Source organism: Vespa crabro, chromosome 8 (assembly GCF_910589235.1).
Source record: "Vespa crabro chromosome 8, iyVesCrab1.2, whole genome shotgun sequence".
Lineage (NCBI taxonomy): Eukaryota > Metazoa > Arthropoda > Insecta > Hymenoptera > Vespidae > Vespa > Vespa crabro.
Genome location: NC_060962.1, coordinates 4,584,780 through 4,611,731, shown reverse-complemented (window position 1 = coordinate 4,611,731; position 26,952 = coordinate 4,584,780). Strand labels below are relative to the sequence as shown.

The window sequence follows — 26,952 nt, the reverse complement described above, 5'->3', positions numbered from 1 at the left end:
ATTAAAATGTTACATGAAATTTTAGTGTCCCTTTGGGGTTGTTCAACCAGTTTGATGGAAATGCTCGAAATTGATGTGAGAAAATAAAATTAAAGTTGACAAGTTTTAGATTATTTATAAATCATTTATTTCATTAATTTATAAAACAAAACTCATTGACGATTGATTGTTGTTTAATCTAATTTTCTTTATTTTAGTCTATAGATTTAGATAAATATTTCCATCCTGGAGAACGTGCCTTAGTTAAGAAAATTATTGATATTGTCAAACAATGTAATACAATTCGAGAGTTTATTAAAATACATACATGTGACACCAATGAAACTGGTATTTATTTATATGATAATTAATTGTATTATGTATTTAACAATATATATATTATGTTATTATAAATTTAAATGTCCATTATATACACAGAACCACAAGATATAGAAGGGCTTTATCTTCGAGCTCTTTGCGATGGGATGAATCAAGCTTTAGAACCTTTTCATCAAGATGTTATAGAATTAGAAAATACTATTTTAACTAACAGCTATACACCTGTATCTTACATACTTTGTCATGTACAAAAACATGTGTGCTTATTTTCTGTTTTGAACTCCATTATACGTGAAGTAAATAATAATTTTATATATATATATATATATCATATTTTGATTAACAAAATATTATAAGCATGGTTTAAAACATTAATATATATGTGTGTGTATGTATGTATATATATACATATATATTATATACATATATATTATATATGTTGTATTAATTGCAGATAAAAACACAAAAACTCCATGGTTGTAAATTAATACAATGTCTGCATCAGCATATGCATACCGGTATACCTGAAGTTGAAGTAGCATTAGAAAAGTAAGTATTAAGTATATATTATGGTTTATTATATCATACATCTTTTGTTGTTCTGTTTTTAGGATGATACATTGTGTACATGTAGTTTTTTATAAACAATTAACAAGTTGGCTTTTATATGGGCATCTAGATGATGTATATCATGAATTTTTTATTCAAAAAGTATCTGATGATGAGAACAGTTCAACATCTACAGAAAAAAAAAGTAATATAGATGGTTACGAAGAAACAAATAATAAAAAGTGTAGCTTGGATATGTGGGATTATGATATTCAAATAGATATGCTTCCTTCTCATATCGGACTATCAGTGGCAACAAAAATTTTAACTATAGGACAAACTATTATAATGTTTGGAAATGATCCAAGGCAAAAGAAAGGTAAATGTTATATGGAATTATTATTCAATTATTAAGAACTCTATGCAATAGCTTTCTGTTGTAATTATTACAATTTAAAGATTCTTTCATAGATTTCAGTGTAGTCACTAAAACTGATAATTCTATATGGGGTGAGAAAGAATATGAATATTTTCGAAAACTTCAAAATCTTCAATCCAAACCAATTTTTAATATTGTCGAATTTGAAAGGACGATAGACGAGTTAAAACAATGTGTAACTGAACTATTATGGCAAGTTGCAGTCGAAGAAGCTCAACTTTTGCAACAGCTTAAATCGATGAAAGACTTCTATTTAATGGGACGTGGCGATTTATTTAGAGAATTTATTAGGCTGACAGCACATATTCTAAATAAAACACCAACAAATCATACATCTAGGGATATTAATCTTGCTTTTCAAATAGCAATAAGAAAAATGCATTTAAGTGATGAAAGTACTATGGATAGCTTTAATTTCACTGTACCAATTCCAGAGACTAAAACTGATAATGATGATGATTTGATTGGATGTAATGATTTTTCAGAAAAAGAACTCGAAGATCCTATTGGTATGATTTCTCTATATAATTGATTACAACATTTTTAATTTGATATTGAAAAGATAAAATTTTTAATTTTCAAATATTTTTTCATAGAAAAACGTGGTTGGGGACTAATAATTCTAAAATATAAAATTGTTTGGCCGCTACATTTATTATTTAGCCCATGTGCATTGAATGATTATAATACCTTATTCCGATTTTTATTAAGGGTGAAAAAAACACAAATAGATTTATGGAATTTATGGAGCGAACATATGCAACTTAAAAATATGTATGTATGATTAAATTATCTATGTATTATACATTTCATGTATATAATATATTATATAAAATATTTATAATTTTAGCGATATTGGTGTGATTCAATTACGAAATAACTTGATCTTCATTGTCGATAACTTACAGTATTATTTGCAAGTGGATGTATTAGAGAGTCAATATACTATAATGGAGGGAAATGTGAAAAATACTAAAAATTTTGAAGACGTACAAAGAGCACATTCTATTTTTTTGGCCAATGTTATGTCACAGACTTTTTTAGCAGGCAATGTTAAAGAGAGAAAGAATCCAGTAGGTTTAATTAATAGACTTTATATATTCTGATTTATTATTATTAGTAATAATACTCTATTATAATAAATTAATTATTCGCGGAATAAATCAAATATAGATTATTTGTTTTCAGGTAAATAAATTAATACGTCTTTTGTTAAGACTTTGTGATGATTTCATTCTCCAAGCATCTACGTGGGAAGTTGCTAATTTGCTTCTAACAGAAAAAGAAGAATTAAAAACACTTTCTGATACGCTCGATTGTTTAATGGACTGGTTGACTAAAACACTAAATCGAGTTCGTTCACAACCTAGTGGTGAACATTTAGCTCAATTGCTATTGAGACTCGATTTTAATAGATGGTTTAGTAAAAAACATTAAAGTTATAATAAAAATTGCAATTATTTTTTTATTCAAGTAATTTACTTAAAATAAATTATCATTATACTTATATATACAACATACTAAATGTTTGTAATGTAAGAGAAAGAATAGCAAAATGTATAATGCTTGAATTGTTATTTAAAAAAAAAAATTATTATTTAAAATTTTCATTTGATTTTTTAAGTTCCTATAAATTTTAATACAAAATTATTCCGAATCGCTTCCATCATTATAATCATCATCTGTATATCCACATTTTATATTATGGTGTAATTGGTTTAATTGTAATGCATTTTTAATAGCTATATTTGAAGACAAATCTTTGGCTGTAAGATTATCATTATTTTTTATGAATGGATCAGCACCATTTTTAAGTAATAAATTTACAACATCTAAATGTCCATGATTTGCTGCAATATGTAATGGGGTTTCTCCCATTTTATTCTGAAATCAATTATGAAAAAATCATTTTGTTATGTTGCAATTTAATAATTTAATACGATCTGAAAATATGATATACTTGTGCATTAATCGCAGAATTTGGTAAAGAAAGGAGTTCTTTTACACAATCAATGTGACCAGTACATGCAGCCCAATATAATGGTGTATTGCCTGCTGCATCTAAACCAGTTCCTGATACCCCTTGTTTTAAATATTCCTTTAAAAAGGATATATTTCCACGTCTGGCAGCTTCGTGTAATGGCAGTAAGATCTCTTGCATTTGTTCTTCGACTGGAAATGAAAATAAAAAATAAAAGGGACCTGTATTATAATAGCATTATTGAAAATAATTCTAACCATAATTAACAGGTATAAGGCCTTCACGACTTCCACATTTAGCTTTCCACCAATTACTGTCTACGTCTTTTTCATAAACATAAAGTATATCTCCTTCATCGAAAGATAATTCATCTGCCTATAAGAAGTAAATATAACATTCTAATGATTTAACCATAATAGAAAATAACTTTTAATATTGCAATAAAAAATATTTACTTACTTGTTGCGCTGTATATTTGTATAATGCTCTGACTACTTTTACCCTACCTTAAAAAAAATCCTTTATTGTAATACTTTTCATTATAATATTATATTTGGATATAGGTAAAACATAATGCAACACTTTCTTTACAAAATTTTATTAAATTTCTATGATCCTGCATTTAGTTGTATGAAATATCTTATTTATATTAATAATATAAATTATATCAACTATCTTTAAAATAAATTTATATATATTTCAAATGAGTGTTTCCTAGTAATAGAATAGTTATAATGAAATGCAGAAACATATATATTTCTAGATACATAATTTTATCACAATATACCTTCACAATTTTAAATATTAAATTTATAAATTGTCATTATATATAATTTCACGAACGATGTTTTTAATAAGTATTTACCAGGTTTCCAGCTAGTTTTGGGTGGAACAGGTGTTTTCACAGGCATATTCATCATGAAGCACTCTTACCATCATAATCCACTAAATGACATATACAGCTATATTCACAGCAATTCACATTGATGCACTATCTTGTGCATACATTTTAAATACATAACACGTATCCTTTATAAAATTATTATTATTATTAAAATACATTTAAATTTTCTTTTTTGCTATTTTCATAAATAGTACCATATCTAAAAAAAAAAAAATATATATATATATATATAAATTTTTTATATTACTACAGAAAGCAATCTAATAAATACTATAATTACAAAATTTTTATATTTATAATATATATCTGAAATAAATATTGTACTTACTAAAAAATACCACAAGTACAAATGCAATCATTAACCAAACCCAACACCTCCAATTGGATTTTGTATGTTCATCCAACTTCAAAGATTCTGTTTTCAATTTTCCAGTATTAGTATTCGTTAATTTTTCAGACTTTTCCAAGGTACTGATATCTCTTTTTATAATAGCACTAGCTGCTAAAGCATGTTCTTTCATGCTGCTAGTCATGGAGAGCATATTTTCTGCTATCTTTTCTTGAATGTTTCGATTATATTTCACGAGCGCGTCTAAATCTTCATCCTGTATACTTGCACTAGGAAATCTATGTCGAATTCCATCATCTAAAGATCCTTAAATTAAATATATGTTTCCTTTATTATACTGCATTCTTAAGTGTAAGTATTATTCTCATATATGATGCATTTATGATATAATTTCCTTGTACCCTTTTCAGTATGAAATAGTTCTGCACGTAATTCTTGATTATATCTTGCTGTAGTTTTCTGATGTATTTGTGTCGCTATATTTGGACCAAGAGTGTCATTTACATTTGATGTTTTAGATAACATTTGTACAGCAGCTACTCTTTCATCTGGATTATTTAATTTTGCTGTGTTTACAATTCCTTTTAAAAAATCAAGTCTCTTTGCATATCCTGTTAAAACATCTTTGGAAGGTTTGCTAAAAGAAAAGGTTTTTCTTGGAATATTTTTTAAATGAATAAAATTTTTATATCATAATAACATAGAAAAAAGATGAATTTATAGTATCAAATGAATTACTCTGGTAAAGCTTGCAACTTCTTAATCATTTCGTCCAGAGCAAGTATGTACTGCAACAAAAAATAAATTTTTAAATAATGTACTAGTATACTAAAAAAAATTCATCCATTTTAAATAATATTTATGTATATATTTAAATATGTGTACCAAAAATAGGTTAGTAATTTCAAAATTTTTATAAAATAACCTTTTCAAGTTTCCAATCCTTTTGAGGATTATCTTTTGCCATTAATTCGCAACGTGTTAAAAGTCGCCTAACGTTGACTTCTAATCTAGACATTTGTAACATTTCTGATAAATTTATTTTTGAACACTAAACGAAGTAATAATATTCTGTCAATATCGCGTGTTTTCCATATGACCTAAACTCGTCAGAATTATGAACATTATTTACGATCATTATAATGATCATCTCTTTAATGCTATAAGACAACATATTTATAAAAACATATAGAAATGTATAAAAAAAAGAAATATAATTACAATACTAAAATATTAAACTACTATAAAATACTAAAATATTTAAAGTATTAAGAAGATTTATATGCAGTGCTTTTTTTCAAATTCCCGCCATTAACTGACGTAAACATACAACGTAAGTTTCATTGTATTTTGTATAAATTTAAATAATAAATTTATCGATTAATATATGATAATTTGATTTTATTTATGATATATTTTACATCGATTTTCATAGATCTTGTTATCAATATAATATGTGATATTGTTTTTTAATTAAAAATGGTATAATTTAATCGTATTTGTTATATTGAATTTCTTACATTGTCATTTCTAATCAGATATATGCATATATATATAAATATATATATGTGCATAGATAGCTAAACGCGCGCGTTTACGCTAAAAGTACCGCTCTCTGGAAGTTGATAACGGTAGGTTCTAGTTTATTTGACGTCGGTAGTAATCATTCGAGGGGCCGATCCCTATACATCTTGACATCGTAGATTGACAGAACCGCTAAGATGGCTGATATTAAAGACACTCCGCCTTTATTTGATACTAATGAAACAAAAAGCGATGATTTGGAGGATGATGACGACGATGTTTTTGCCTCTGCAGTACAGGTATTTTATAAGATTCGAGATTTCAATCGAAATTAACAAAACTCTTTATTCAGACAAAGATGTTTTATATGTAGTTTTATTAGTTTATTTAAGATTTATAATATCATTGAAATTATTTTATATTATCAAGTCGATGTAATTTATAGTTAAAAATAATAATTTATAAATATTAATTAACTCGAGATTATTATTACTTATGTTATTGAGTGAATTATATTTTTCAGTTATATTCTGTAATACCATTTAATATTACAAATTTCAAAAATAGTAGAATATTAAATGTATATATGTTAAAATATTATATTTTTATTTTATCTTTATTTATAAAAATATATATTGATAAAATTTGATAAAGAAAGGATATAAGATTATATATATTATATGATGCATAATGTTTCTTTTCAGGATCAAAGTCAATTGGAAGATTCACCCCCTTACAATGGTGTATCTACGCTACAAGCAGAGTTACCAAAATTAACCTTAAGAGACGCAATGGAAGAAAATTCATTTTCTTCTGTATCAAGTCCACCACCTGGTCCACTAAGTCCTCCATTAGGTCCTATGAGCAGTGATATTGGAGATTTGCATGATGTTCCGATAAATGACAATGCAGATATATTATCAACAAATGTTATTAAATCTCAATCATTCGAAGAGGTATATATGAAGTTTTAATTTAATCTTAGTTGCAGATTTATTTCTTAATCCTTTTTTTTTTTTTGTAGGTATCAGCTGATTCAACTGATGTTTTTCTCAAAATCACAGTCACTTCGCCTCAAAAGATAGGCGATGGTATGGGTGCTTATATGGCCTATAAAGTCGAAACTAAAACCAACATGCCAATATTTAGAAAACGCAATTTTAGTGTAACTAGAAGATTTAGCGATTTTCTTGGTCTTCATGATAAATTAACTGATAAATATCTTAGAAATGGTAGAATTATTCCACCAGCACCAGAGAAAAGTGTTATTGGTATTTTTATACTAATCTCATATTAATACAACTTTTTAATTAGTATATATTTACTTAAATATTAATTATATAATTAGGTACAACAAAAATAAAAATGTCTGGTGACAAAAATCAAGAACAAAACTCAAGTTCTACAGAGTTCATTGAACGTCGTAGAGCTGCTCTTGAAAGATATTTAAACAGAACTGCTGCACATCCAGTTTTGAGCGTAGATCCTGATTTTAGAGAATTTTTAGAAGCTGGTATAATTTTATTGAAATTATTATATATATACACATTTTTATATATATACACTCACAAAATTTCTTAATAATTTTATTCATTCATATATGAAATTTTATTAGACATGGAATTACCTAAAGCAACGAATACATCTGCTTTGAGTGGTGCTGGAGTAATGAGACTCTTTAATAAAGTTGGAGAAACTGTTAATAAAATAACGTATAAAATGGATGAAAGTGATACGGTGAGAATCATATTACAATAATATATAGGGAGATTTTTTTTAATGCGACATATTCATTTAGTGTAACATTTTTTTGTCTACAGTGGTTTGAAGAAAAAACTTCACAAATTGAATCTCTTGATAATCAATTACGTGCTTTACACTCTGCTGTTGATACCTTAACTAATCAAAGGAGGGAACTTGCAAATTGTACAGGGGCAACTGCAAGATCAATTGCAGTTCTTGGTCATGGAGAGCCAGGAGCTTCTCTTGGTAGAGCATTAGCACAATTAGCTGAAACATTGGAGAAAGTGGAAGTAATTAGAAAAGCACAAAGCAATAGTGATCTTTATCAATTTGGAGAAATGTTAAGAGATTATGTTGCACTTATTGGTGCTATTAAGGTTGGTCGAAACATATGAATTTAAATGATATATGAAAAGAATGAATTATTAAAAAAAAAAAAAAAATACAACTGTAATGATTAATATTAGAAAATATGTTTTAGGATGTTTTTCACGAACGTGTTAAAGTTTTTCAAAATTGGCAGCATGCTCAAATGATGTTAAACAAAAAACGGGAACAAAAGGCTAGATTAGAACAATCTGGTAGAACTGATAAAACAAGTCAAGCTACTACTGAAGTTGTCGAATGGGAAGCTAAAGTAGAAAGAGGTCAGGAAGAATTTGATAATATTTCAAAGATGATAAAAAAAGAGGTTGAACGTTTCGAATTGGTCAGAGTGGAAGATTTTAAGAAACAATTAATTGAATATCTTGAAGCAATGTTGCAACATCAAAACCAACTGATCAAATATTGGGAGAGTTTTCTACCTGAGGCACGAGCAGTCGCATGAACATTCCTCAATTAACAATATATAATACTTTTTTTATTATGTATAGATATATGAAAACTTTATGATGAATAAGATTTGTTTGCCTTACCTATACTGTTTGCATTTGTATATAAAAAAAAAGAAAAGATAAAGAAAAACAAATTATCGACTGATTAGAAAAACACTTTACCGTGAACTAGTTAAAAATCGATATAGAGAATGCAGGAAGTGTAGGTGATGTGGAAAAACTTAAGCGATGTTTGCTGCAAAAATTTCTGTGTGAGAACACTTAATATATATATATATATATGTATATGTATATATATATGCATACATATATATATACACATATATACATACATATATATGTATACATATATATATATATATATATATATATATATATATATATATCAATTTACATATGCAAATTAATGATTCCTATAAAATGAGACATTTTGTAAAAATAAAATTATAAACTTTAAACTTGTATTCATGATTTAAATTGTTAGATATTAGATATAGATATAATCTTTGTCATTTAGCATTATCATTTATACTTGTAAGTAATTATACATTTAGAAGAAAATTTGCAATTGTAATTTACAGCGTAGCTTTGTGAATTAATATACTGATGATATTTTTATATCCGCTCGTATAAAGAAACATATAAAAGTTTTTTTTAATTCTTTTTGAATGAATTTAGCCGTGTATTTTGCTAAGGTGTTATAATTATTTAAATTATCACAAAAGTTGGTAAAAAAAAAAAATTCGAATTAATTATATATTATGTAAAATAATGGTATCCACACATAAAAATGTTTCATGTTAATTTTCTTAGTAAGCATATTAATAAAACAACTTTCTTTTTTACATATATGCTATAAATAGAAATTGACTCTTGTGTGAATAATAATTGCAATCGGTTTTTTCCCTCTCACATAAATAATGTCTGCAGTATCAATATTTAATGATAAAAAAATTCTTCGATGAAAGAAGAAAAAATAAAAAATTTCAACTTAAAAAAAAATATGAAAAGAATGTACAATTGAAATTAATAATAATTATTATCAAAAAGAAAGAGATAAAATGCTTTTTATTTATTCTCAAGATTTTTCGTATTACATTAAACGATTGAATTCTATTGTTTGTAATAATATATTGTGTATGATTGTTTTTTTTTTCTTTTTTTTTTGAGTAACATATAGAAACTGTTAAGATTTTTATTGTTAAAAAAAAAATAAAATAAAATAAATAAAAAAAATGGATATAATGTAACATCTCTGAAGTTGGCGGACCTGTTGTAGATTGTTGGTGATTGTTGGTCGTATATAATCACACAAATGTATTGACCATTTTATGCGCGTGTCGTTTAGGATAGCAATGATGTAAATTAAACTAGGTTATCAATTGTTGATGATAATTGGTAAAATTCTCTAATGAATTTCATCTTCGCTAACGTTGAGCATCTTGCATACGTGGCAGACTATACCACCAATCAGCAAACACGGGATTTCGATAGGCGTGGCTTTGAAACACGTATGCTTGTCTCTATGTTCAGTCGCCATAATTCTTAAGAAGTCGTTGCTTGTGAATTGAAGTGGTTCTTTGAAAAAGAGCGGATTACGTTGTATATCTTGCATTAATTTAATCGTATTCATTTATTTTAAATAATTGGGTAAGTATTAATGAAATTTTAAGCATGCTCGTATGTAAGATCGTATTAAGTATTGAAGTTATTATATCGTTTTGCCGGTTTTCGGCTGATTTATAGGATGTTGATGAAGATGTAGTCATCTCTTGCAGTCGTGTCGATGACCTGCCACACTGTCATCCATATGTCATTATTCACATGATCTTCCTTGAAATTTTCAATTTTTAGACTTTTTCCTTTCAAATATTTATATAAATGTGTAAATTTTGAAAATAAGCATTTATATTATAACAATCAACATTTCTTCTATCATTCGATATAATTCTTAAATTTTTTAATTATTTGTATTTTAATCAATTCAGATTAACTTTTGTTTATAATACATTGCTTTTAATTTATATTTCAAAATATTTTTCACAAGTATACTCCTCGTTATTTACGAATTTAGAATATAATTTGACAGTGGCACCATATACTTCATAAGATTAATTTAATGATACATTGCATGTAATTTTTTGTTTTTTCTTCACAGAAAAAAGATATAAGAGATGGATATGCAAACAGCATTAGTATGTATAGGGGCAGTAATTGTCTCAGCAATTATACTTTGTTTATCCATATTTGGAATAAAAGAAAAATCATATGAAGAAGCTATTGCCGAACAAAGAAAACTTCCTGATGATCTTTTATTAAGTTTGTACAATAAAAATATATTGTAATTGATTTTTAATTGTATCGTTAAAGATCTTATATCTAATTCGATATTATATATTGCATATATAGGTAAAAAGGATAAGAGTAAAGAAAAAAAACATAAGAATAAATCTGGCAAGAAAGTAAAAGAAAAGAAAGAAGAAAAAGAAGATAAAGAGGAAAAAGATGAAAAACAGGAACACGTTCAGTTCGAAGAAACTCCACAGATATTGTCTTCTGAATTACCTCTACAGGTATGATTGTTCAATGTTCACTTGTTTGCTTTTTTTCTAGCATTATTATATTTCATTTTATAATTTCCAAAAATGTATTAGTAGTTGTGCATGCGCTCTCTATATTTTTAAAAATGGGAAATAAAGAAGCTTTCCTTATTGTGCCTATTATTTATTTAAATTTGTGGAAATGCTTAATTTTTTTATACACATAACATTCATACATAATATATAGATATATCTTACATCTCATGCATGAAATATGGTATACTAAGCCATGTATCAAATATCATATCTAGTGTGTTGTATAAGATTCATATAGCATCATATTCCTGTCACGGTGCAATGCAATCTTAAAAGAATTATTAGAAAGAAACTGCGTTGTAATATTTGCATGTATTAAATAACTTAACCAACAATTATGAATATTCATAACCAAGCAATTAATATATTCATAAAAGATTTTAGCAAAATTTTTAAAAATTACTTCATAACTTTTATATATCAATATGATTGATAGATTCATATAAATTTGCATGTGTATTTGAATATGTGTGAATATTAGACAATGATTTATAGATTAAAAAATTTTCATAATTTTTTTTGTTTTATTTTTATAGAGAAATAATTTTGCACTTAGCAAAATTTTTTTATTTTTATTTACAATTTGTATTTTTGATTATTGAATAAAATAAATATAACATATTTGTTGATAATAGAGAACATTCTTGTCAAAATTGATAATTCATATTATGTATTATTTCAACTCAATTTAATACAATATTTTTACAACACTGAATATATATGTATATGTTAAATATCATAACATTTGACCTCTAGCTACCAAAATATTTCTATAGCAATGTATAATGCCTAACTTCAAAGAGTAGTATTAATAATGTAATTATTTTAAATAAGCAACAATTCATTATGTTTATACATTTATATTGTTTTTCTTTAGAGCAAGTTTAAATTAGAAGTTATGTATGTTTCTATAATTTAAGCATATCTATTATACAAATAGAAATCATGCCCTGGTGAGTTTATATAGGTTATTTTATGTAAAATTGACATTCTATAGTATTTTTGATAACCAAAGGAAAAAGTATATACATTCATAAGAGTTAGTTATTATTTTTCAATTATAATAAATATTATTTATGCTAACTACATAATAATTTGGCATTTTAATAATTTATATATTTTTCATATACACACCACATACATATATATATATGAACTACCAATAAAGCTTAATTAGTAAAATTATCACTCATTTTATATCTATATATAGTCTTTTGATAAATCTGGAATTTCTAAATTTCTTGCTATTAATAACTTTCTTATACAACACAGCAATGATACTAAATATTCACTGTATTACCTTATCATAAAGATTACAACATAATGGAGTAAGAGAAGATGTCTTATGTTACTAATTGAATTTCCATCAAATAATTCTTTAAAATAAATATGGTTATAAATATTATTTTGGTAAAAGAAAACAGAAAACATAAAGCCAGTCACAGATTTTTTGTTATACAATATATTCTGTTAAATAAAATGTATTATCTTAAATGATATAACTTGCATAGTATATTTTAATTAAATGAAAATAGAATTCATTTAAATATTAATATTATTTACAAATTTTGTCCTAAGGAGATTAATATACTCCATAAATACATTACAAAATGACATGATGGATTTGTGAATTTCAGGTATATCTGTTCAGCAAGAAGTGAAAATAAAGCCCGTTATAAGGTGATAATAAATTAATAATAATGATATACCTTTAAACTGAAATGAATCTTTTCAGTCATTGTTTATTCTAACAAGAAATTTCAGTATTGCATATGTGCAAGTATTCCATTTTGTGATAATACTACAAACCATATTCTTCTATTATAACATAAAGTTTTTTCATAATATAATACTTTAATATTTTATGAAGATGTTTTCTCCATTCTACACATATTTAGTTTAATTTAATGTTATGTAAAGGTTTATGTGAATTTTATAATATTTTATCTGGCTTTATTCTATATTTATAATTTTTGAGTATTATGATAAATATGTAGCAAATCTATCTGTATTAAAATAACAGGAGGTTAATAAAACAAGTAAGAAGAAAGGCAAACCTGAAAAGGTAAAGCCAATCCTCATAAATAAAGACGAACCTTTGGCTATTGTGACCGAATTAAGTTCTTCGCAGCCTATTTTGGGAGAAACTAATCATTTTGAGCTCATTCAACCGAAGGATGATCTCGAACTCATACGGAGTCATAGTGTGAGTTACTTGCTTTTGGTAGAATTGCTTGGTTCATATACATATCATTTATTTTCTTTTTAAATTATAATTTGGCTATTATATCGGAATGCTATAATTTTAAGAAGGGTTAAAGCATGTCTATGCTAATTTAATTTGGCAATAATTTTATGATTTCATTGTAATACATTGATTATTTTATGTTTGATATAAAAAATGTGTTCAATATTCCTAATATATTAAATTATTAAATAATTTCAATTTTTTGTACATTTAAAAAAAATATTTCTTCCTTAAGAAAAATATTTCATATGCTTGAATATAAAAGAAATTCTTAGATGAGAACAATCAATGTGTTATAACATGCTTATCATTATAATTTACCTTACAGCGTTTACATTACAGTTCGAAAATAGTTATTTAAAACTGTTACATAAATGTTTTGATTAAAACACTTATGAAGAACTTTTATTTTGAATAATTCTTATGAAGAACTTTTATTTTGAATAATTCTTATGAAGAACCGAAATTTCTAATTATTATGTTTCGATTGGTTTAAATTTGGGTTCCCATATCGGTTTCATAACCATTATTTTTTGAGTTTTATTTAGGTTCTGAAACAGTTTTAGAATCAATTCTTGTATTAATTTTTCCGTAATCGTAATCACTAATTTTGCAACTACGAATTACTATACACATGCATATTTTTTACAAAATCATTATAAATAAAGGAGAAATATTTATATGTGTCATTGATTTATAACGAATTGTTTAAATAAATAAAGCAGTTACATATATATGTGATAGGGACAGGAATGTATTCTCAATCTTCAGATATCGTAACACTTTCATGATTTTCGAAGTGAATGTAATTGCTGTATGTAAATTCGCTCCAAAATTCAACAATTGACTATAATTTGTCAGCCAATAATTGTAATCTATTGCATCTATCACATACTTAACGTGCAAATGCTTTGTTTATCTCTACAGACTCGTTGAAAGGATTGTAATATCGCAAAGTTAACACGATACTCGAAGCTTTTCAACGATTCTTAAAGACATTTGAGCCATGGTGTCTAGATAAAAAAACATCGAAGCAAAATCAATTTCTTAGTAATACGAAATGAATCAGTTCAATTCTGATTATTATAATGAACAGAAACTGAAAATACTCACTATTTAGTAATTAAATAGTTCTGTAAATAGTAATGTAAATAGTAGTGTAAAGAATTAATAATTATATAATTAAATAGTTAAATTAGACTGACACTTTTATAAAATAATAGTCAAAAAAAGATGATATTGTATGAAAGTACTTTAAGAATTTTAATTAATATAAATAAGTTACAATACACTATTAAACACTGTTCTTAAAAAATTTTGATATACACATATATGCATATATATGTTTACTATTTTTTTTTTTTTTAACTTTGTAACTTACAAATTTTAGAATTATTCTACAAATTTATTAAAACATTTGGATAATCATCATCCAAATAAATTTATAGCTAGGATGATAAAAAAAGAAGTATTGAAATATATAATAATAACAAAAGTAAGAAGACAAAATTTGATTTGATAGATACATGTGTGAGATTAATAATTATTCATAGCAGATCAATGTCTTTAATTATTGGTAAAGCTTCATAGACATGGTATCACAAATGTCACGAATAAAAATAATTCACATACAGTATGCGACAAAATAAAATCAAAATTGAGAACAAGAAATCGAAACTCCTATTTATTAACTTTTTATCCTAAATAATACAGTTTTTATGTGAATATAAAAGATATGTAATTGCTTTATTCATTTGAACACTGTTATGATACATATAAATGTTTCTCCTTTTTCTATAATAATTTTGTAAAAAATATGTACATGGACAGTACTAAATAGTGATGTCAATTACGAAATAGTCCAAGAACCAACATAGAACTGAAAAAATAATGATTATGGAGCTGATATAGGAACGCAAATAGGAATTGTAACCGAAACAAATAAAATTTGGAAAATTCGGTTCTTCATAACAGTTATTTGAAATAAAGATCTTTCATAACCGTTTTGAAAACCGATATTGATAATAATTCTCAAGCCCTGGTTTAGGTTTACATATTAAAACATTAAAGTTTTTTATGAATTAATGATCTTAAAAATTAATTAATAAATTATTTTAAAAAGTAAATGTAAATATTTTATGAATACAAGCATTTAATGTGCTTTTTATAAAATTTATTAATTTTTATTATTTATTGTTTTTTTATCATAGAAAGAAAATCTTCAACAAATTAATCAGTCTGAGTCAATAGTAAGTAAATCTCCGAAGGAAACTCCTACAAAAGTGAAAAGAAATATTAAAGAACCAATTAAGAAAAAAGATGAAAATGTAAAAGAAGAGAAAAAAGAAACAAGTATTAATGTAAATGCACCATCTGTTGCGAATAAAGAAGGTGTAAAAGAGACTAAAGATCAACAGAAAGAAGCAATAATAAAGGATACAAAAGAAGTGGTTAAAGATCCTGTACCCTCTGTTCAATTATCAAACAAGGAATCGAAGAAAACAAAGAAAAAAAATGATATTCTTGCTCAGATCGGTAAATATGCATTTATTGAATATATTTCAATATAACTTTAACATTTATATATTGACATTTTAGTAACTTATATATTTTGTTTAAATTTTATTATATCATAGGTGGTGATAAAGATGCTGTTAATGTTTCGCTTTTGATGCTTTTTATTCAAAAAGCTGAACTCAGTCGCTCAGAAATACAAATCCTTATTGATCAACTTTTAAATAAACAATTAGACAATCCATCAGAACATTCAGAGTGGACTGAAGGTCGTGCTGATCCTGTTATTAAATTAAAAAAACAATTAGCAGAAAAGGAAAAAGCATTGACTGATGAGCATGAAGTTAGCATTGCTTTTCAAAATAAAGTAAAAGAATTGCGTGCTGAATTTAATGCAGAAAAATCTAGATTATCTGCTAATGTAAGGCAACTGGAGGAAGCACTCAACAATAAAATAACAGAAGCTCAGACTTTACATACACGTATGCAGCATATATTAGAAAGCCATGCTGTAGAGAAACAAGGATTTGCTAGACAAATTGAACAATTACAAACGAAAGTTAATGAGGATACTGCAATTATTCATAAAATGCAAGAAAATCAAGATCAAACTCAGGGTCATATGCAGCAAGAATTAATAGCACAACGTAAACAAATGGAAGTTCAATTTGCTCAAATGCATGAAAATGAAACTGCATTAAAAGGACAATTGGCACAAAAACATGTGGAAGTACAAGAATTGCAAAACGAGTTGCAAGTATCTTGTGCTAACAGTACAGCTGAAATAGAGATGTTGCAGCAGCAATTAAGCATAATGCAAGGTCAATTGATACATACAGAGCAACAATTACAACATTTTAAGGAAACTAGTGACAGACTCCAAGATGTTGCTAGACAGTTAGAGGTAAATATATTTATTAATTATGCTTCATAAATAAATTTTGATTTAATTATGTAATGATTATAAAATTTCTTGTAGGAATCTCATCGTGCTCATGCTGATGTAGATCACAGATTAAAAAATTCACACCGACATGAACAAGAATTACAGAAACAAGTAAATTCACTGCAGACAGAGTTGAATGTAGTAAAAGTAGAAGCTAATGAAGTTTCTTCTTTGAAATCTGAATTAACTAAAGTTCAAGCTGAATTACTTAAAGTAGAATCGGAATTATCATTATCAAAGAATGAAGCAAAATCTGAAGCTGCAGAAATTACAACATTAAAGACTGCATTGTGTAGCAGAGAAGAAGAACTTAAAAAATGTAAAGAAGAACTTGATTTTATTTATAATGACTTAAAGAAATCTAAAGAAGAAGTGAAGCATATTGAATCTAGATATAATGATATGAAAAAGGAATTAGAAAGATCGAGAACCGATTCTGATAAAGCAGTCAGTAATATTGCACAATTAACAGATGAAGTTGTCAAATATCATAATAAATCACATAATCTTCAAGAGGAGCTCACACAACTACAGATAGTACTTGCAAAAGCACATGAACAAATTAAAGCAAACAATGAAGCTGGAAACGAATTAAAAGTTTTAAAAGCTGAAATACAGAGACTTCAGACAAATGAAAAAAAATCAAGCGAAACACAAATTCAAATTGCAAGATTACAGGAAGAGAATGATAGACTTTCAGCTCAGGTATTATTGATATATTATTTAATAAAATATCTAAAAAATATTTATCAATAAATAATAAAAATAATAGAAATAATTATTAATTATATACTGTTTTCTTAATATAGCTTGTGAATTTTATGGAGATGCAAAAGGAAATTAAAAAATTGCATGAAGAAAATGAATCTTTAGCTTCTCAATTGACAGCAACTACTGAACGTCGTGCTGCAGATGGTCATGAAAATGGAATCGAGGAGAAATTGCAGAAGAATAATACGGAATTACTAGAACATGCTAATTTGTACGTATAAAATACCATCCACATATAATTTTATTTAATAATTTTCTAATTTTTATATAATTGTTTCTTTTCTTTTTAGTGTTTGCTTTTATTATTCGTAGTCCTGTTTTTTATCTCAAGATTATTACTTTTTTAAGCTGATATTTAGTTATTAATTGTTACAATCCCTTTAATATATCAATATTTGAAAAGTACATATATATTTTAATTGAGAGTAATACATTAATTTTTATAGGTTAGCACAGAAAGATAGTCAGTTAGATGCTTTAAAAACAGAATTAACACATAAAGAAGCAAAACTCAATCAGTTAAACGCACAAGTTGATGCATTACAAAGTGATATGAGTAATCAGAATAGTTTAGTTGCACGACTGCAAAATGATTTGGATGCACAAAGATCGAAAAACAATGTGAGTGATGAAACTATGAGATAATTTTATTTGGTGAAGAATGGATACTCTTTATTTTTATTGTTCTTTATCGAAACAATGCATGTATATATATTTTCTTGTATACATACATTTCTAAAAATTATTTTCTCTTGTTTTCAATTGCTTCCATCACTTTACCAATTATATTCTCTGATTAATATTCGAAACATTCATGTTTATGAACCACATATGTTGTAATAATATATAAATATATATACAATTCATCTTATTTATGGTGAGTGCAGGAGCTACGTACTAAAAACTGGAAAGTGATGGAAGCTCTTTCTGCCGCTGAGTCGCGTGCTAAATCTAACAATGGAAAAGGCATTGTTGTAAGTTTTTATTTTGTTCGTGGTAACATGTGATTTTTTTATTTTATTTTATTTATATATTACATTTGAAATCAACTTAAAAACTATGTGTTAAGCTTATCTTATCTCTATATAATGCTATTATTTCATTCATAAATTAAATAAATTTATATTTGTATACATATGTATTATGCTGGTGAGGTTACATGTACGTGTATATTATACATATATTATAAACATAGTTATTATTATTATTAAATTTGCTTTATATTACTAGGATACAACACAAAAAATCAAGGCAGAGCAACAGGAACTGACCAAAGCATTTTTACAAAGGGTATTTCCAGAAATAAAAGTTACAGAAACTTCACACGAGCAATGGCTAAATGCCTTTGAAAATAAAGTATACTCTTTTATAAATACATTAAAAGATAAAAATATAATGGATATAAATACAGATATAGAAAAACAAAATAAAAATTTACAAGGCATGGTTTCACATTATAAACAAATTATTGATGATACAGTAAGTAGAACTTAAAGTGACTTACAATTAGATAATATTTTCTAATTAATTCAACTTTTATAAATAATTCAATTGTTTTTACAATTTTTTAGGAAGGCATGCTTAATAAATTGCAAAGTTATATAGAATCTGAAGAAACTAGATGGCAAACACAATTGCAGCAGAAGGAAAATGAAGTTTGTAATCTTAGGCTAGAATTGACTGAATTACAAACAAAATTAAGCACAAATGAAAAGGTAGATATTCGTAATTTGAGTTACGATTAAAAATGATTATAATTACACTATATTTATTTTTATATATATAATATATCGTTAACATGATTTTCCTTCTTATTATATAGTTTCGGGAGAAAATATCTGAATTGGAAGCTAAATTACAGGATGCTCAATCTTTAAGAGAACAAACAAATGCTGAATTATCAATTCTAAAAGTTGCACAGAAATCTGTTGCAAATGGAAATATGTGCAATCATGATCTTGCCGCTTTAGAAAAACTTCAAGAGGTTAGTAATTAATAAGACAAGTAATATAAATACAATGTAATGAGAACAAATGTTCGTTAATAGTTTAATGATATACTATATATATTTATGTTTTGATTTATTATTTAATTATAGGAGAAGACACGGTTATCAGAAGAACTTCAGATGGAAAGAAATAAAAGGACAACATTAGATGCATCAGTAGCCAAATTACATGCTCTAGTAGAAACTAGTGAATCCAGTTTAGCACAAGAAAAAAATCTTGTAACACAACTTCAACAAGAAATATCACAGCTAAAGGTATACAAAAGTATCTTTCTATTTAAAATAATAAAATTAAATTGCGAAAGAAATAAATTATATTTATGCACAATTATATATTATCATATTATTTTATTTTAGAATGAGGTATGTGGTGGTTGTAGCAGTTCTGAACAATCCATGTTGAATGGCCCTCCCACTTCTGATTCTCCTATGTCTGAGGTTAGTACATAAATAGATGACATTATTACTATTGCACCTATAGTACCTTCTTTTTGATAAATTTATTTATGAGGCTTATGCTGTGGTTATGGTAATTATGAAGTGATGTCATATCTAAAAGTATGAAAAAAATGTAAGGTTATTCTATAATCTTCTTTTAATATGATATCATGTTAATACACCATTAAATTTTATTGAAATTAGGAATTATTACATGTTCAATATAATTAAGATAAATTGTATGAAATATAAATTACTTATCTTATTATGAAATTATGATACACAAATAGTAAATCCACGTCTATTGAAAATTTTTTTTTCTTTTTGCTAATAATTATACACTAACATGATTTTATTGTTAAGCATGTATGTACGCGTGTGTATATATAATTTTCTAACACAAACTGCAAACGCGTATCAATTATTTGCTTTCAGCAAAAAAGATTATGTTTTAGGTGCATCGGTATATGCTTGTATGAATATATTATATGAATATATTCTTAAAGCAATTGTTTTGCACTATATAATGAAAAGCATATGCGTGAAAAATTTGATATATATTTCTGTTTTGTATTTATAGATTTCATAATATATAGAACTTATTCATAGAAAATTAATATTTCATAATTTGTGTTCATATATTATTATAGATGTTAGATTTGACACTTATTTTGCTAATATCCTTAACAAGTATATATTTATATTATTTATTATTTTTAGTTAAAAAAAAAGGAAAGGGGAGGTGGGGTTTTCGGAAAAATTTCATTGAGAGAACGTGCTATTATTATATATTTTATGATATTATGAATTAAATTAATCAGCAATATAATATATGTTTTATCCTTATGGTTTTATAGAGAATTGCACTGTTCATTTTACATATCCATGTCAATGTTTCAAAAAAAGGTTTAAACGATATTCGATAAAAATTATTTATTATTACTCTCTTAGCAGTTAAATAATTGTATATCTGAAATGCAGACGCCCCTAGCAGCACAAAGTCTGATTGCTGCATTACAAAGTACTCTCCTCAAGAATACAGACTTTGCAAACTGTCCCATGACCAAGTCTATGAATTTGGTTCAGTCTCAACAAGAAATTGACAACAGCTCTCTTACTTCAAAATACTCCTCCAAATCTTGTCATATGACAGATCACAATACACAGGCTAGTTGGAATCCATTGATTGGCCAGCAACATAAAAAACACAAGAAAAAAAGGAAGGTAAACCTAATGAATCTCTGAATCAAAGAAATGTTACTGGCTCTATATTATTGTGTAGGTTCAATCTCACTTCAGGCTTAATATTACAAAGAGAATGTTCTATCTACTATTAGATGTATATTTTCTATTTGTGTCACAAACACATATATGTTGCATAAAATGTTCTTTTCCTCTCTTTTTCTTTTTTTTTAAATTATTACTTTACTCAAGATTGATTTTTTTTTTCTCCCGTTAAAAAATATTTTTATATACATTAGGTATTTTATATTCTCTATACTATGTTAAAATTCTTGCAATAATAATTATTTTAAAATGTATTGACAGTCACTGAAATATCATTTTTAAATTATTATACTTGATCACAGATAATTAATTAGACTTATATAATGTATTTCAGTATTTTTATATATTTATATATTCATTATATTTCTTTGTAACATTATGTTGACTCCTTTTTTTTACTATTTTATTGTATTTATAATTATTTGAATTACATATTTGTAACTCATTATATTGATTGCAGATCATTAATTAGACTTATATAGTATAACCAGTATTTTTACATATCGATATATTGATAACATTTCTTTGTGACGATGTTGACACCTTTCTTTCTATTATTTTGCTGTATTTAATCTACAATTTTGAACAGTAATGTGTGGTAGATTTGTTTAGAGTATCATCGAATAATTATTCTATATGTACACTTTGTAACTTTTATCTATAGATATAGTTCGACGCACGTATATAGCAAGAATATAACATTAGACGTGGTTTTAAATAAAAAATTACAGTAAAATTGGAAAATGTTGTATACATATGTAGACTTGTTTGTTTCCATATAAAATAAGATCTTAATATTTATCATAAAATAGATTAACATATACATATTTTACAAATATTTAATGTTTCATATATATACACAGGATTTGGGATATATTTTTATATAATTTCTCATTGTATTAATGAATATGAAATTTTACTGAACCAATCATTCCCTTTTGCATTGAAGCAAATTCTTGTGACTATTGGTCATACAAATTTACTTTTTTTTTTAAATTTAAAAAAAGATATACATATATTGATGAATTTCTTTTATGGCAATTGAAAAAGTTAATATCAAATGTAATACAGTGTGTTTATACCTTTGTCCCAGTGTTTGTTCAATATAAAATTTAATTTTAAGATTTATGTATAAAGCGTATCAGCGTAACACGTGGCAGCAGCTCATTGCAGTTCTTCTGATAATAAGAAAAATAGCTTTGTCATATGAAGTATCATCTTCCAAAAAATAACGATTTTATTGTTTTCGTTCTTTTGACAGTCCACTAAGAAATCCACGGCAAAACGGCGCAGATTCGCAGGTATGCAAATCTAGACATGAAATTCTCTCGAGATTTTTCTTTTAGCCTTATAAAAGGGTCAATGGTAGACTGCTGCTAGCGGTTCATGTCAGGTTTCTTAATGATTTTAATGAAATTATTATTTTGCAACACAGATTATGTTATCTAATATTAAGTTAAATCTTTATTTATGCATCAGTTTGCTTATAATTACGTTTTTCTAAACAGGGAATAACATAATCTATCCATGCTTGAAAAACATTGAATTAGTCTTTTTAAATGATTGATCTATGCCAATTTAATATATATTTACTCATAGTTTCTTCAAGTATCAAATCTATAAGAATAAACTTGAGATATATTTTAAGATTTATGTGCCTTGACTTATATTGATAATGTGTCGTTCTTGTGAAATTTTTGCACAATGTATAATTCTTAGTTATAGATTATATTCCTTTATCATAATGCATTTTGAATGTTTTAGCACATGTAATAAAATATATCAGTTACATGTACATTCTTGAAGTCCATAAATATTATATGTGTGTTTTTATATTGGTATCGTGCAGTATCATGTGTGTATCATATAGGACAGAATATTATCATTTTTCGAAACCATTTTTATGCGTTTGTGCAATCATAAATATATTTTGCAATTTATACATCAGATTATTCTGGAGTTTTATACATTAGGTGATACTGTTTAGTATGGTTATTCACTTTTAGAAAACGTAAAATTTATTTTATATAAATAACATTATGTAGAAATTATAGAGATAGATTTTAATATAATAGCCGACGAATCGTAGACATATCAATAAACATAATATTACAAAGTGTATATAAAATGCGCAAAACGGCAATGAAGATGATGGACATATTGTGAATGTACATAATGAGTATAAATCAAATTTTATAAACACAAACACTGGGGTAAAGGGTACACTTCAAGCAGTCTATATGTTAATTTCATTTACTTATTAGTTCATCCATTATAACTTTTTAGTGTGTTATCCTTGATATATTTATATTGCTTTCATATGTTTTGTTTTATTCTTTTTCAGAGCATCCAATTATATAATCTGAAACATTACATGAAATATTTTCTTTATAGAACGAAGGAAATACATTTTTAGTGTACTAGTTGTAGATATATTATACATTATCAATATTCAGAAGTAATTTGTACTGTTTGATTACTGCAAAACTACACGCTTTCGCCATTCAAAATAATCTCTTCAGTATACTGTGTAATTTTCTTTTATTTAAAAAAATAATTTCATTTTTTTTCCATTCTTCATTGTAGGCTTAAATAGTATAATTAATATTTGTGTCCAATGCTTTTATTATTTGCTTAAGTTAATCATCTTTGCTTGCAGCAATATCATACGTATTTATTGCCTTAACAGGAACAATAAATTATTATCTACTGTAGTTGGTTTTCTTTGCAATGCTTTGTAGCATTTTTGGTGACGGTAATTATTTTAATAAATTAGTTTTTTACTTTTGCGTGTTTATTCAATTATATATGTGAAGATATCGAATGGTATATTTACTTGCACATAGAATTTTATTATATTATGTATCATTGCATTATCAGATGACTTATCACTTCATGATTAATAAAGATGACCCTAAAACATTGCCTCATAATATCATTTTTACTTTTGATTTTCAAGATCATTTATTTTTATTTTCCTTCTAAAATTCTAGTCACTAAATAGAATAAAAGTCGACTTATTTTCATTATTGTAGGAGAAAAGTATTTTATATTAAATATTTAATCTAAATAATTATATGATAAAGCTGGGATATAAATCATATTTAATTATTTCATATGATAATAGTTATTGATTCATAGTATAATTTTTATATTTCTAACAGTCAAGAAAAAAGAGGTCGATGTTAAGGGTATTACATATGTTTTTTATATACTGTGGTATGATAACACTTAATACACAATAATATAACTATGTGTAGATATATATGATCTTCCTGTATTATATGTCATTATAAGTAAACACGCATTTTAATGTTTCTCAACTATATAATATAATATAAATATGCATCTTTCACCAAAAACTTATGCTTTACTGTTTAATTAGTATCAGATGGAACAATGTACAGGAAACTATTGCTTTTACATGTTGTAATTTTTCGTGAAGTTTTAATGAAAATTTATAAATCATGTTTATGCTTTCAGGGTGGTTCAGGAAAAAAGTAACTTCAAAGAACAAACTACGTTAATTCTATGTAAAGGTTAGATGGTAAAAAGAAATTGGAATAAAATATAAAATGTATATGGAATCAGACTGTACACATAAATGGCATACTTTGCTACTGAGAAGACTAATATAACAATTAAAATATATTACGAATATAATGTTTATTATGAAGAATACCATATTTTATTATGTGGAGAAAATGTAAACAATTAAACATATAGTTAGTAAATAAGAGACATTGAAGCTGATATTTGCGATCATTATTACTAGGAAGCATAAGTAATAATAATGTAAGAATTATATTATTTGTGCATTATACATTTTTTATTTTTTATATGTTTCATATAATTAAATTTTATTTCTGTTCTTAAAACATAATGTTCAAATTGTTTGGAAGGTTTTATAATTACGTTATGTTTGAAATTAAAATTCATTCAGTATATTGATAATGTCTCTTTTTTTCTAACAAAAGTTTTTAAATTTACATATACGTATAATGAAATCATTTATGTAAATGAATTTCTCCATATGTGACAGGTATGGTTAATATCACATTTTTTAGACATTTTTTCACATTGTTAAAGCATTTGTATACAAAGCTAAAATCGTTAAGAGATTATATGTGCAATAAACGAACAAGATGAAATAATCTTATACATAAAAAAAAAGAAAAGAAAAGAATTTATAGTATATGATCAGGATAGTTCTCTGGATTATAAGCCAAACTGTTTTCTTAGAGGAGTAATACATGGATATATACTTATGCAGGCCTATGTATATAGAATTGCATAGGCAACACCAAATTTTGCTAAACAGATTGAGAATTTATATTATTGCGAAATCTTATAAATATCTTATTTAGTGCTAACCATAAAGGTCAATGAAAAGCACAGAGTTTGAAGCATTTAGAGAACTTAGTTATATAATTTCGATAAATTTGTTTTGTTTCATTAACTTTGAGTAATAAAGTTGTGAGTCACAATAATGAAAATACTCTAATGACATGACAAGCAGTTCGTTCATATTGGATGAAAAAATCAAATTTTCTGAGATTATATAAAATCTAATAATGGATTAACTAATATAATTTAAATGTCTTTTTTATCGCATATATATAATTAAGGTGAAAACAAATTAAAAACAGCATTTCTCTTCTTACAATTAATTTGATAATACATCTTCAATATACTTTCCATTGACCTCAAATGATCTATATCATATAATTTAATAATTAATCTGATCGAGTAATTATATTTCATTGATTTTATAAACAATAAAGTGGATCGTGCATTGTACTTATTCGTATCTTATATAATGTTTAAAGACTTAGAATTAGTTCATTAAATTTCATTGTTTTTCTTTTTGTTTTTTTAATCTCATATTAATATTATATGATTTTGATCGATAATATGTGAACATAGTATCAGATAAAATTGTAGCATATGAGCAATTTTGAGGAATTTGAAAACACTTTAACACATTGTTGAATCAATGCACAATAATTATGTATTCTTCTATTAATATATTTCTCGTAAATCATTCTGATAACGAGATTACTTGTTTTCACTTTTAGGAATTATAATTGTAGCTTCCACGTAATATTAATAAAAACAACGGAATAAAGTTATAGTGTCAAAAACAACTGTTTATTGTTTATATTTTTATTAATGTTTTAATAACAAAATACTCTTGATTAGATAATATTATGTCGATAAATTAATCAGTTCAAAAATCCTGGTAGTGTGTCAGGTATTAATTGTAATATAAAATAAGAATTATATATATGGAAATAAATGCACGTAATTAAATGTGGTATTTATATATTATTTATTTTTAACATCAATTAATGGTATATATATATTTTATTTTACAGTGGGATTATGTAATTATGTGATCTTTCACATTTTCAATTTCAAGTTGTTAATTTCATATAAAAAAGATAACTAATTGTTATTT

The 26,952-nt window shown here is 25.5% G+C and overlaps 5 protein-coding genes across 13 annotated transcripts in view; 3 read left to right on the top strand and 2 right to left on the bottom strand.

Annotated features, from left to right (window-relative positions):
• LOC124426281 (gamma-tubulin complex component 4) overlaps window positions 1–2,877 on the top strand; it is a 3,464-nt gene extending 587 nt beyond the window's left edge. Inside the window, exons 1-9 of one of the 2 annotated variants that reach the window (XM_046967780.1) lie at window positions 1–75; window positions 198–327; window positions 418–614; window positions 773–867; window positions 930–1,246; window positions 1,327–1,815; window positions 1,903–2,080; window positions 2,157–2,379; window positions 2,495–2,877. The exon at window positions 1–75 is cut by the window's left edge and continues 587 nt beyond it. In XM_046967780.1, coding sequence (XP_046823736.1) covers window positions 7–75; window positions 198–327; window positions 418–614; window positions 773–867; window positions 930–1,246; window positions 1,327–1,815; window positions 1,903–2,080; window positions 2,157–2,379; window positions 2,495–2,743 — 1,947 coding nt within the window. In that variant the 5' untranslated portion in view covers window positions 1–6 and the 3' untranslated portion in view covers window positions 2,744–2,877. The remainder of the gene's footprint in view (window positions 76–197; window positions 328–417; window positions 615–772; window positions 868–929; window positions 1,247–1,326; window positions 1,816–1,902; window positions 2,081–2,156; window positions 2,380–2,494) is intronic. The other variant, XM_046967781.1, reaches the window with a different exon arrangement.
• Window positions 2,878–2,952: 75 nt separating this feature from the next.
• Window positions 2,953–4,238, bottom strand: LOC124426283 (osteoclast-stimulating factor 1-like). Its single transcript, XM_046967785.1, has 5 exons — window positions 4,153–4,238; window positions 3,747–3,793; window positions 3,545–3,662; window positions 3,267–3,478; window positions 2,953–3,190 (listed from the first exon to the last, which is right to left on the bottom strand). Exons 1-5 carry the CDS (start codon window positions 4,205–4,207, stop codon window positions 2,954–2,956), a joined length of 669 nt encoding a protein of 222 aa, XP_046823741.1. The 5' UTR covers window positions 4,208–4,238; the 3' UTR covers window position 2,953.
• A 15-nt stretch (window positions 4,239–4,253) lies between these two features.
• On the bottom strand, window positions 4,254–5,776 carry LOC124426282 (vesicle transport protein USE1). 2 transcript variants are annotated; one of them, XM_046967782.1, is made up of 5 exons: window positions 5,466–5,776; window positions 5,279–5,328; window positions 4,942–5,177; window positions 4,520–4,846; window positions 4,254–4,390 (listed from the first exon to the last, which is right to left on the bottom strand). In XM_046967782.1, the coding sequence occupies exons 1-5, from the start codon at window positions 5,565–5,567 to the stop codon at window positions 4,350–4,352; spliced, it is 756 nt and encodes a 251-aa protein (XP_046823738.1). In that variant the 5' UTR covers window positions 5,568–5,776; the 3' UTR covers window positions 4,254–4,349. The 2 variants fall into 2 exon arrangements, with proteins under 2 accessions (XP_046823738.1, XP_046823739.1); XM_046967783.1 differs by having other exon boundaries at window positions 5,426–5,565.
• Window positions 5,777–6,135: 359 nt separating this feature from the next.
• LOC124425881 (sorting nexin-2) lies at window positions 6,136–8,830 on the top strand. Its single transcript, XM_046966889.1, has 7 exons — window positions 6,136–6,363; window positions 6,769–7,020; window positions 7,089–7,335; window positions 7,413–7,577; window positions 7,680–7,801; window positions 7,885–8,184; window positions 8,289–8,830. Exons 1-7 carry the CDS (start codon window positions 6,262–6,264, stop codon window positions 8,634–8,636), a joined length of 1,536 nt encoding a protein of 511 aa, XP_046822845.1. The 5' UTR covers window positions 6,136–6,261; the 3' UTR covers window positions 8,637–8,830.
• Window positions 8,831–9,895: 1,065 nt separating this feature from the next.
• Window positions 9,896–26,804, top strand: LOC124425940 (early endosome antigen 1-like). 7 transcript variants are annotated; one of them, XM_046967049.1, is made up of 17 exons: window positions 9,897–10,293; window positions 10,802–10,962; window positions 11,053–11,216; window positions 13,303–13,485; window positions 15,738–16,062; window positions 16,164–16,945; window positions 17,021–17,692; window positions 17,797–17,969; window positions 18,205–18,379; window positions 18,646–18,732; window positions 18,989–19,237; window positions 19,330–19,473; window positions 19,581–19,742; window positions 19,857–20,021; window positions 20,124–20,204; window positions 21,159–21,428; window positions 24,975–26,804. In XM_046967049.1, exons 2-17 carry the CDS (start codon window positions 10,818–10,820, stop codon window positions 24,993–24,995), a joined length of 3,798 nt encoding a protein of 1,265 aa, XP_046823005.1. In that variant the 5' UTR covers window positions 9,897–10,293; window positions 10,802–10,817; the 3' UTR covers window positions 24,996–26,804. The 7 variants fall into 7 exon arrangements, with proteins under 7 accessions (XP_046823008.1, XP_046823005.1, XP_046823004.1 ...); XM_046967048.1 differs by having other exon boundaries at window positions 21,156–21,428; XM_046967050.1 differs by having other exon boundaries at window positions 9,898–10,293; window positions 21,186–21,428.
• The last annotated feature ends 148 nt before the right edge of the window (window positions 26,805–26,952 follow it).

Excerpts from the sequence above, each read along its gene's own strand:
- LOC124425940 (XM_046967048.1), top strand. The coding sequence starts at position 10,818 with ATGGATATGCAAACAGCATTAGTATGTATAGGGGCAGTAATTGTCTCA. Across the intron at positions 17,970-18,204 it reads TTACTAGAACATGCTAATTT|GTTAGCACAGAAAGATAGTC; the intron begins GTACGTATAAAA and ends TAATTTTTATAG. Across the intron at positions 20,022-20,123 it reads AAGAAATATCACAGCTAAAG|AATGAGGTATGTGGTGGTTG; the intron begins GTATACAAAAGT and ends ATTTTATTTTAG.
- LOC124426283 (XM_046967785.1), bottom strand. The coding sequence starts at position 4,207 with ATGATGAATATGCCTGTGAAAACACCTGTTCCACCCAAAACTAGCTGG. Across the intron at positions 3,479-3,544 it reads CCTTATACCTGTTAATTATG|TCGAAGAACAAATGCAAGAG; the intron begins GTTAGAATTATT and ends TTTCATTTCCAG. Across the intron at positions 3,191-3,266 it reads ATTCTGCGATTAATGCACAA|AATAAAATGGGAGAAACCCC; the intron begins GTATATCATATT and ends AATTGATTTCAG.
- LOC124425881 (XM_046966889.1), top strand. The coding sequence starts at position 6,262 with ATGGCTGATATTAAAGACACTCCGCCTTTATTTGATACTAATGAAACA. Across the intron at positions 7,021-7,088 it reads AATCTCAATCATTCGAAGAG|GTATCAGCTGATTCAACTGA; the intron begins GTATATATGAAG and ends TTTTTTTTGTAG. Across the intron at positions 8,185-8,288 it reads CACTTATTGGTGCTATTAAG|GATGTTTTTCACGAACGTGT; the intron begins GTTGGTCGAAAC and ends AATATGTTTTAG.
- LOC124426282 (XM_046967782.1), bottom strand. The coding sequence starts at position 5,567 with ATGTTACAAATGTCTAGATTAGAAGTCAACGTTAGGCGACTTTTAACA. Across the intron at positions 5,329-5,465 it reads AGGATTGGAAACTTGAAAAG|TACATACTTGCTCTGGACGA; the intron begins GTTATTTTATAA and ends TTTTTGTTGCAG. Across the intron at positions 4,847-4,941 it reads ACTATTTCATACTGAAAAGG|GATCTTTAGATGATGGAATT; the intron begins GTACAAGGAAAT and ends ATTTAATTTAAG.